This window comes from Haematobia irritans, chromosome 4 (genome assembly GCF_050003625.1).
Source record: "Haematobia irritans isolate KBUSLIRL chromosome 4, ASM5000362v1, whole genome shotgun sequence".
NCBI lineage: Eukaryota > Metazoa > Arthropoda > Insecta > Diptera > Muscidae > Haematobia > Haematobia irritans.
In genome coordinates, this window is record NC_134400.1 from 133,415,078 (window position 1) to 133,426,604 (window position 11,527).

The 11,527-nt window shown below is 36.2% G+C and overlaps 1 protein-coding gene and 1 long non-coding RNA gene across 2 annotated transcripts; both read right to left on the reverse strand.

Annotated features, from left to right (window-relative positions):
• Positions 1-7,157: 7,157 nt before the first annotated feature.
• On the reverse strand, positions 7,158-8,970 carry LOC142233633 (ankyrin repeat and MYND domain-containing protein 2). Its single transcript, XM_075304634.1, has 2 exons — positions 8,633-8,970; positions 7,158-8,518 (listed from the first exon to the last, which is right to left on the reverse strand). Exons 1-2 carry the CDS (start codon positions 8,831-8,833, stop codon positions 7,517-7,519), a joined length of 1,203 nt encoding a protein of 400 aa, XP_075160749.1. The 5' UTR covers positions 8,834-8,970; the 3' UTR covers positions 7,158-7,516.
• Positions 8,971-10,814: 1,844 nt separating this feature from the next.
• Positions 10,815-11,314, reverse strand: LOC142234888 (uncharacterized). The gene is made up of 2 exons (XR_012721736.1): positions 11,086-11,314; positions 10,815-11,028 (listed from the first exon to the last, which is right to left on the reverse strand). It is a non-coding gene; the product is annotated as an uncharacterized LOC142234888 (long non-coding RNA).
• Between the last annotated feature and the right edge of the window lie 213 nt (positions 11,315-11,527).

Genomic DNA, 11,527 nt, shown 5'->3' on the forward strand with positions numbered 1-11,527 from the left:
GGCAACGCCAGAACATTCTTAGACAATGCTAGAAGGATCTACGACTATTAAGTAATTCGTCTGGTGTAGTGTTGTAAATTTTGATTACTTTTGACTACTCGTTACTACTCGTTACTTTTCAATTGAGTACTCGTTACTACTCGTTACTTTTGTAAAAAAATTAAAAAAGACATTGTGGGCACTTTTTAATAATATCTTCCTCTTTTTTAAATTTAAAAACAGTATAGAAAAGCAAATTACATTATCCAGTTTTATTCTAGTGTTATAAAATGTGGTGTTGTAGATATATGGGTCTCGTTAGAAAAAGATTTTCACCAATCATTCAAATATTTAGAGCCAATTTCGTATTCACTATTTGGAATTTTTTCGTCAGGGTTCTCTGAAAACAATTGGATTGAACCAGCTGAAGTCAACGACATTATTATTCATACTATTCGCATGAGACGTGATCCATGTGATTCTTTAAATTAAAGCTCCCACATACACCCAATGCAATTTTTTTTCAAATGCAAACGTTTTTAAGAAATCAGATAAATGTTTCACTTTCTTCAAATATGAAGCCATATATCCTTTTCGTGTCATTTTAACTGATAAAACGATTTTCGAAAACTTCAATTAATACTTTCCAACCAACTTACTTACCGTTAGAAAAAAAAAACTGGCATTGAAGATATTGAGTACTCATTTTCTCGTAACGAGTACTCAAAAAATTAGTCAGTAACGAGTACTTGTAATCAAATACTCGTTACTTTCCCAACACTAGTCTGGTGGCTGCCAAACACATACACACTCACATAGATATATGCTCGCATTACTACAACAACAATGACAATAGACAATGAGATGAAATGAGAAAGCAAACTAACAAAGCAAAGGGGTTGTTATTCTATGAGTAAGAACTAACATTTCGGTAAGCAAACAAAAGAACATAAAAGAAATTCAGGAAAATACTAGAAAATGAATAGATGATTCCAACAAGTGATAGCGAAATTTTATCGTTACAATTTTAAATTAACGGAAACTAATTTAAATAAACTTATATCTATAATTATCAAATTCGTAACAATATATTCTGGGTCGTGGTGAAATTCTGAGTCGATCTAAGCATGTCCGTCCGTCTGTTGATATCACGCTAACTTCAAATGGGTCATATCGGACCACTTTTACATGTAGCCCCCATATAAACGGACCCCAAGATTTGGCTTGCGGAGCCTCTAAGAGAAGCATATTTCATCCGATCTGACTCAAATTGGTATATAGAGTTGGTATATGGGGTCTAACAACTATGCAAAAATTGGTCGGTCCATAATTATATATAGCTCCCATATAAACCGATCCGCAGATTTGATCTCCCGAACCTCTTGAAGGAGCAAAATTCATCCGATCCGGTTAAAATTTGCGCTAGTATATGACCGCTAACAACCATGCCAAAATTGGTCCGTATCAATCTATAGTCATATATAGCCCCGAGAAAAATTAAAATAATGGGTGATTAAATTGTAAGGACCGATGTTGAATGTGAACCACACCTAAACGCCAAGTTTTTTTTCCGAATTTTATTTGACATTTCTCTATTTCAGACTTACTCAATTTGAACCATGGACGTCGTGAATGGGCAGAATGGTTCCAAGAAATGGCAACAGTGGATGATCCATTTTCGGAGAAAATCATCTTCAGTGATGAGGCACATTTTCACCTCAGTGGATTCGTCAATAAACAGAATTGCCGCATTTGGGCGAATGAGAAACCAAGAGTGATTGTCGAAGAACCAAGGCACCCACAAAGAGTGACTGTTTGGTGCGGTTATGGGCTGGCGGCATCATCGGGCCGTACTTTTTCCAAATGAGGCCGGTCAGGCAGTTACTGTGAATGGTGTTCGCTATCGTGAGATGATAACGAACTTTTTATGGCCCGAATTGGAAGATATGAATGTGGACGATATATGGTTTCAGCAGGACGGTGCCACTTGCCACACAGCTAACGAAACAATGGCTCTTTTGCGCAACAAATTCAATGGCCGTGTTACCTCACGTAATAGCGATGTCAATTGGCCGCCAAGATCATGTGATTTGACACCGATGGACTTTTTTCTTTGGGGTTATTTGAAAGAAAAGATGTACGTCGATAAGCCAGCAACAATTCAAGAGGTAAAGGATGAGATAATTCTGCACATTAACGGCATAGAACCTCCATTATGCCTCAGCGTCATCGAAAATTTGGAACATCGGATGAAGGTGTACCACCGAGGTCGCGGCGCCCATTTGGCCGATATTTTGTTCCATACATAATTGAGTAATACCAATATACCATAATAAAATAAAATTACAATAATTTCCTAAATAGTTTGTGTTTTATTCAAAATCAACATCGGCCCTTGAAATTTTAACCACCCTTTATATAGCCCCCATATAAAGCGACCCCCATATTTCAGTTCTGGCTTTATAATTACCGCACAAAAGTTCATATCGGTTCGTAATTATTTCTTCCCTATATATACCGGTCAGGAACTTAATATATACGTATTTAATCGGCCTTTATTTTGCCTAAGATATATCCCGCATGGACTAACTTACAATTTAGATGATGTTAAGAAGCCTTCGGCAAGGCATCTTATAACTTTTAAATTAAAAATTGTTAAAATGTCTTTAGTGATATACGAAGTTCAAGACAGATACAATTTCGGTAAAATTGACTTGTTTTAAAATCACAACTACATGTTGCCAAAGCAGTATCTCCTGGGTTGTTATCATCCAAACCACCATCTCATGAATACACAACCACTACTCAGGAACGTAAGGATTGATATACATCATCTAGACCGCGAGATCCAGCGCTACAAAAGAGAGCCTCTAGATCAAGCAGCGTACCAGGCCGGTTTGAACAGGATTCATGAGGATACTGTAGCTGAAGCGGTGAGAAGCTACAAAGTTAATCCTGTTCTCGGAGTCCAACCACCGCCCATAGCACCAGAGGAAAGAGACCTCCCACGGCAGACTAGGGTAGTTTTATCCCAATTAAGATCAGGCAAGTGCAGCCGCCTCAAATCCTATTTATCAGTGATTGATAGCAGCGTAGCTGACGTATGTCCAATTTGCAACCAAGGGCCACACGACACGCGTCATCTTTTCTCTTGCCCAGCTAAACAAACCCGACTTACCACCAGTTCACTCTGGACACACCCCACCTTAGTCGCAGAGTTCCTCGATCTGGCAACAAGCTGAAGTACCAAAGCGTATAACATAAAATGGATGAAATCACAATAAACTGTTACAACAACAACATTTTAAAATATATTACTTCTTTTTGTGAATTTCGTTTTTAGTAAAATTGTGTAATTCATTTGTATAAAATGTTGTTCTTTTTCATTTTTAGTTCATGCCATTAAAGTAAACAAACAATATTTAGAATGATTTTCATTAACTAAAATAAAGTTAGAGAAATTTTCGTTTACTTTTTTCCATTATCTGACTATAGCCGTATAACCAAATTTAACCAAAATTTTGTCCGAATATTCTGAATTTCGTACCTTGTTTCTGAATGACCATACAAAAACTGCTGTTATAGCAAAAATGTGTGTTGTTGTGAATAACACAATATTTTGGCTGTAATAATTTAATAAATTAAATTTAATAAATTAAATTCCGTTTATACGAAAGATGATATTAGTTCTGCAATTCATTTGCCTTGAAAGAGCAACTAGTCTTCATTATAATATTGCAAACTTGTTCAAATGGCAGTAATATATCGGTGTCAACATGGTACAATTATTAACAAATAACAAGTAAGTAAAGTCTAAAGTCGGGCGGGGCCGACTATATTATACCCTTTACCGCTATGTAGACCAAGATTTGTGTTACCATCTCAACTACTTCAGATTTTCTGGGAGCTATATAAAGGTTTGCATTTCCAGATACAAATACTTATAATGGAGACAATTTTTTGTACTTCTACAAAATCTCTAGAATTAAAATTGAAATCGGCTAACGCCCTGGAATGAAACACAATGTTAATGAAAAAAATATGGGAAATATGAAGCGAGAGAAATTTTGAGGCAATTGTACAAAAGAGAATTTGCGATTTATCAGGCGATACTTATGTATTCGAGATATAGGACAATTTGAGTAACATTTACAATTTTTGCTACTCAGCAGTGACGATTTTACAAGGACATTGGTTAGATCTTGCCAAGATATGTGGTCAAGTGTGGGTTGTGATATATTATTTGGTCAAGTCGGCAGACTTGGAGCCTCATTTAAAACTCAACCTTTCTGTGGAAAGTCTGGCATTACAGTGTGTAGGATATGACTAAGATATGGGGAAATTATCACAGAATTTTGTGGAAAGTGTGGGAATTTTTGCATTTGTGTGTATAAACCGGAAAAACGAAAATATGGAGGCTTTATCTAATTCTGAACCAAATTAGATCAAACTTGACACACTTAAATATCATATTAAATATATTCTCCGTGGAAACTATGCAGTCAATTGGAGGAAAATACCATTGAAAATGGGTCTAAAATATGAAATAGTCTACCATATTTTCCCAACTCTGGTGTACATATAACGGGAGCTATATATAATCTGAACCGATTTCGACTAAATTTGACATGCATAGTTAGAATAATAATTCTGTTATCTCTGCAAAATTTCACTTAAATGGGAGTTTAACTTTGGCCCCCGTAGTCATTTGAGTATAAATCAGGCGAAAGATATATATGGGAGCTATATCTAAATCTTAACCGATTTCAACCAAATTTGGCACACTTACCGATACTGTTAAACGTACTCCTTGTGCAAAATTTGAACCAAATCACGGCAAAACTCTGGCTTTTGAGACCATATAAGTTCAAATCGGACGAAAGATATATATGGGAGCTATATCTAAATTTGAACCGATTTCAATCAAATTTACCAAGCATTGGTAGAATGTATATTCTACTCTTTATGCAAAATTTCACGTAAATCGGTAGTAAACGTTGGCCTCTGTGGTCATATGAGTCTAAATCCGACGAGATATATATATATATGGGAGCTATATCTAAATCTGAACCGATTTGAATCAAATTTACCAAGCATTGGTAGAATGTCAATTCTACTCTTTATGCAAAATTTCACGAAAATCGGTAGTAACCTTTGGCCTCTGCGGTCATATGAGTCTAAATCGGACGAAAGATATATATGGGAGCTATATCTAAATCTGAACCGATTTAGCTGATATTTTGCAAGTTTGTCGAGACTCATAAAATATTCGGATGTACTGAATTTGAAGAACATCGGTTGATAAATACGCCAATTATGACCAGATCGGGGATAAATATATATGCCAGCTATATCTAAATCTGAACCGATTTTTTCAAAATCAATAGCGATTGTCTTTGTCCCAAAACACGACCCTATGCCAAATTTGAGGACGATCGGACTTGAACTGCGACCTGTACTTTGCGCACAAAAATACATGAACAGACAGACGGACGGACAGACAGACGGACATCGCTAAATCGACTCAGAATTTAATTCTAAGACGATCGGTATACTAAACGATGGGTCTCAGACTTTTCCTTCTTGGCGTTACATACAAACGCACAAACTTATTATACCCTGTACCACAGTAGTGGTGAAGGGTATAAAAATGTCAACTTAGGAGCTATCCTAACATAATTAAAACGATATTTTATGAATATCTATAGTATGTATTTGCCCAAAAATCTGAATATTTATCAAATTGAGACATAACAGCAAACAAAATGTTTGCTGATCGTATTTACGAGCTTGTAAGTATATTACAGTGCAAAAATATACTAAAAACTACTTTTGGTTCTTAAATATGCTTTAAGGTGAGTATTAAGTTCGATTTTAATACCATAATTTGGTGTAGGTTTTCCATTATTAGTAAAATATCAGAAATAGTATCCACTTTTTAAATGTGTGAAGACAAAAACACATTTTAAAAATGTTGATACAATTTTCATCACTTTTAGACTTACAGTCAAAATACAAAATACCTTCATGTTAAAACTGATTTGAAATGTACCTGATCAGTAATAGTACCAAATATTAAAAAAAAACTAGCTAATGAAAAGAACAATTGCCAAATTTCCCACTAATTGAAAAACTCTTTTATATTAATATTCATTAACATTGTTATTCATAATTATTTTTAATTATTATTAATCATATTTTTAGGTTTTGCTAACGTTTTTTTTTTCTGTTTGTTTGGGTAAACAATTTTTTTTTTAGGTTGGGGGGCGCAACGAAATCGAAACAGTTTTTGGGGTGGCGCAAAGCAAATTGCGTTGGGAAGCTCTGTTCTAAACATTTAAATGTTTTTGTGTTTTCAATATATGGCTCGGGAGCCGCGTTATTTGTACATTGCTGAAGAAAATAATTAGATTATACTATTTGTGATAATGTTTATTGGCCTTGAAGTCTTTATATTACAATAAAGAAAGAAATAAAGAAACTGCATCCTCTATATGATTGAATAATTTACCGTCTGAACCACCTCATCTAATAACAAAATGAATCGAAAAGAGGGCACCTATCAGGAGGGATAATTTTATTAAGACGTTTTCTATATTATAACATTAAAATTATCGTCTCAAAAAAGCACACCTCCCAAATGTGCACAACTTTTATATGCCCAAAAAGCAAATTCAGCGTGTATGGGGCCCATAGCACCGGCCTCATAAATTCGCTAGTTATCCAGAATAACTTTTTACTCCTAGTGACTTTAATACAAAAAAAAATTGCCATGAAATCCAATCTGTTAAATATTGCGAATTTTATTATGCGAAGACTCCTTGAGAACCAAGAAGGCCGATTTATATATATACCGAAAGAATCAGAATGCTCTTTAAATCCCAAAAATGGTCCTAATTCTTCCACAGTTTGATAATACTCATATATGTTAACCTTGGTTTCATCTTCAGTAAGTGTACCAATTCAACTTTAAAATTATAACATCCTCAAATGACATGGTCCGGTAAACTAAACAATCCTCAATAGATGTTATATTGTTTTCCACCATTTTACAGGTCCGTTACAAAGTGATGTCTTCAATGCAATGTGTGAGGTGGTTCACTTTGCATTCGACCTAGTCGTATTTTGGGTATAGTTTTGTTATAGTGGTTTTACTACAAATTAAATACACAACACTATTCAGTTGTAAGTATATTAAAAACACATGGTCCATTTTTTTGTTTTATTTAAAAAAAGGGAATATGATATTTTCAATACACACCGTTTTGAGCGAGTACAATAATACATACAATTAAAAAAAAATAAGTATTGGGATAACCAAACTGTATCTACTAAAAAGGGGGTGATGGAACCAGAACCCAAAATTTCGGCTGGGAAAATGAAACAAAGTTCAGCGCCTGGAATTATCGTAAACTATCAATTCCAATAAAAATATAAAACCTACTATATTGAAAAATGCACACATCAAATTACACATTTTGTCCCCCTCTAGCTACACTACCATCTGAAATATCTTGGTTCGGATAGAAAATGGCATTTAACTAGCAGTCATACGGGCCAATTCCTCACGTAGCTCTGATGCATCGATGGGTCCTTTGGGGGTTGCGGCGGCAGTTGTGCTTGATATAGGACGATTACATGTTTTTTTGTGCATGAACCAATGCAAGCGTTGACATTCGCGATCGCAATATTGCACAGCTTTGCATTTAGAACACTTCTTGTCTGGTTTTTCGTTGCCGCAAGAACTGCAATACGATGTCTCGTCGGAAAAACCCCGCTGACCATTAATGGCAGCACGTAATATTGATAAAGCAGGAGCAGCATCTTTAGTAGCCAACTGGGACACCACTTGACGGAAAATAGTACATTCCCGGAAGGGAAATTCTCGAACACAGTCGCGTATTGTGAATTCCACATAGTCCAACTGGCCCAACTTGTTCTCTTTAAGCACTCGTTTTATGAACATTTCAACAAAGTCATGTTTGTTGGGTTCATCTGCAATTGCTGATGGCTTATCTTTGCGTTGGACTTTGCATTGTTCCTCACAACGCAACAACTCCGATATGATCCAGCTCAAGTAATGATATTTAAAAGCCATTAGCTCATTGACGTCGCACGTCTTTTTCATTTCCTTTTCACACATGAGTTCAAGGGCTTTCTTCAAGCCGGATAAGTTCTTCAGTAATCCAAGATTTTGAAGGTTCAAAACTATTCGGACGGGATGTAAATTCGTATCAATAACAAACTTATGGAAGACATCGAGCAGTGATGGTGGAAGATGGGGTTCTTTCTGAAGTCCTTGCGGTTTGGTATAGTACTCCAACTGTGATTTTGAAATGTAATTGTTGATGGCTTCAACACAGCCGTGATTGCCCACAAATGCTGCCATCTGTGAAGCTGTCCGGTTGACACTGTTCAGAGTGTTCGGATTGATGCCAGCATCGAGAAGCATGGAACAAATCTCTGTGTTGCCGGATATAGCTGCAAAGTGCAGGGGTGTATAATTCGCTCCATGTTGGCTGTAGTTTATGTCAGCACCCTATAATGAATTATAGTATGTAGGTGTAAATGATTATGACAAAGAGCACGTGGCTCCAGATACAAAGTAACTAGCAGCCCAAGAAGTGAGGACAGTTTTCTCCAAAATACTTACCATATCAAGTAATAATTGAACGGCTTCCTTGTTTCCCTTGCAACATGCATGTTGCAGTGGGGTCATTCCATTTTCATCTATGAAGTTTACTCCTCCTTTAACCTGAGTAATCAAGAGTTTAAAGCCGTCCTTATCATTTTTGGCAATTTTATCGAATATCTGCTTTTGCGTTTCGTCCAATTCTATTTTACTATTCTCCATGTCTGTGACGATTATTTGCCAATGGAGAATTTGTCTGTCGCGTGCTGTCTCTTTGCACTATGCTTGTTCTTGTTTTGTTATTCTTCTTCTTCTGTTCTTTAATTACTCCCGTTCACCCCGCACAATAGAAAGCGTCCCTCTTTTCAACGAATAGTGAAATCCTTTTGCACCACCAGTGTTGGAAATAGTGATTAAAAGGAAAATCGATAATCGTTATTTATCGATTACGGATAAATATCTAAACAAACCCATAGCGAATGTCGGTGTGAACATTGGTTTAATGCGCCCTGCAGACTATAAGTTTATCTGAACGACAGTGCTCGTGTCGAACATATCCCATATATTGGCCACACTATAAGTTAAGTCCGAAGGCATAATCGATACTGCTGCATGTTTATGGGATCGATAACAAATTTACCGATTATTTAGTCATCGCCGACAATTCGTATGATTCCCCTACGGTCAAAAGTGTAGCTACTACCAAAAACACTAATGCGCTTTATAGACTATCAGTTATTCCGGACGACAGTGCTCGTGTCGAACATATCCCATATATTGTGCAGATTATAAGTTAAGTCCGAAGGCATAATCGATACTGCTGCATGTTTATGGGATCGATAGCACATTTAACGATTATTTAGTCATCGCCGACAAGTCGTATCGATCCGACACACTGTAAAGGGCACCTTATACGGTCGGATAAACCCTGCGACACAACACGTTGCGGCGACAAATCCGATTGTATAATTGGTCGCGTTCGGCTGTCGCGGGGACGTGTTGGCATAAAATCAAAACAACTTTGATTTTTTCTGGTTGGGTGGTACTAATCATTGAGTGTAATGCGCTTTGCAGACTATCAGTTATTCCGGACGACAGTGCTCGTGTCGAACATATCCCATATATTGTGAACATTATAAGTTAATTCCGAAGGCATAATCGATACTGCTGCATGTTTATGGGATCGATAACACATTTACCGATTATTAAGACATCGCCGACAAGTCGTATCGATACGACACACTGTAAGATTCTTTACAAACACCGACATTCCGTCCGGAATAACTGATAATCTGTAAAGCGCATAAGGGGATGTTCGACAAACATCAAAGACAAATTAATTTTTACATTAAAAACAGGCATTTCTGCAATGAAATTAATTATGGATCGCCAATTCTGGTTGAAAATTAAAGAAATATATAAATCTAAACCAGTATTGTGGCAAAAACGTGGAAAATATCCACTTCCAATCAATGGGAAACCAGGCGACAAGTATTTTAAATTCATCAAGTAATTTGTAATATATTAAATGTGGATTACTTCAGGAATCATTGTTTTGACACATAGACCAGGATTTTTTTATTATTTTCTTCCATTTTTTCAGTAAAAAATGGTTTCACCCATAAATCTTCGTACAACTTCATTGTTTGTGTATGCTTCTTCTTATTTTTTCATGTTGTCATCACATTTGTTCGTGCAGTGTAAGGGCAAAACTTGAACGAACACACAACAAGTAGACGAACCTCTGTCGGAGTGTTTATCCGACCGTCTAAGGTCCGCTTAAGATTCTTTACAAACACCGACATTCCGTCCGGAATAACTGATAGTCTGTAAAGCGCATAAAATATCGATAAATGTGTTATCGATCCCATAAACAAGCAGAAATATCGATTATGTCCACGAGCTACGAGTGTGGCCAATATATGGGATATGTGCGACACGATTATGCCCGCCCTGCCAACATTTTTTGAATTTGGGGACTCTTTTGAGAATCCCCACTACGTCGAAAACAATCATATACGACATCAAAAACTCGTCGGAAAAGCGCCGTCACTATTGAGAAGTTGTACCACGCCAAGTTACTACAAAAATGTTTCGCATGAGTGCAATTATTAGGTGCTTTTATAGATCAATTTAGAACGACGCCAATAAGGGACCCTCCAAACAATCAGAAAAAGTGCATTTTAAGATAGTTGTAAAAGAATCATTGTGGTCGAGTAAAACACGTTTGTTTAGATATTTATTAATTTGATTAAACATTTACAAATTCTTAAAAATATAACATTTATACCACTATCACATTACATTTAACATAATTTTTGGCATTAATGATGATGTTGAGTTACAAGTAGCGAGTTACATGTTGCTGCGTCTATCAACCAGTTTTATTCCATGGAGGCAGCGTGTCTGTAAAATATCTGAAAAACAATCACTTTATTCCATTTGGAAAATCACCAAATTGTTCACCAATATACCTTTCACAATTTTAAGCGTATAATCTATGCTTTCAGAACTTTATTTTCGTTTTTATTTAATTAAAATATAACAAGCTGGTTGCGCTTGGCGTTTCACAAAAAAATGGCTTTTTTAACAGTAGGGATGGCAAATTACTTGCATGTACTTTTTGATGTACCTTTTCATGATGGTTGAAGTGACATTTACGAGTCTGTGGTAACGATGAGGTTGAAATGGAACTTTGAAATGCTGGCAGGGCGTGTTCAATATTTCGAGGCATGTCCCAGATGTTGGCCACAGCTTGTTAATGTGATCAATGGCTCGTTTATCTATTATTTAGTTACCGCTGACAATTCCTAGCATTTGGCCACACTATACGATTCATTACAGAAACACAGATATTTCGTCCGGATAAACTTATAGTCTGAATGACACAGTTCTTGTGGGAAGCTCACAGCCTTA

Bases quoted from the DNA above. Each gene is read 5' to 3' on its own strand.
- LOC142233633 (XM_075304634.1), bottom strand. From the start codon at position 8,833: ATGGAGAATAGTAAAATAGAATTGGACGAAACGCAAAAGCAGATATTC. The intron at 8,519-8,632 runs GTAAGTATTTTG...AATTCATTATAG, and splicing joins TTCAATTATTACTTGATATG to GGTGCTGACATAAACTACAG.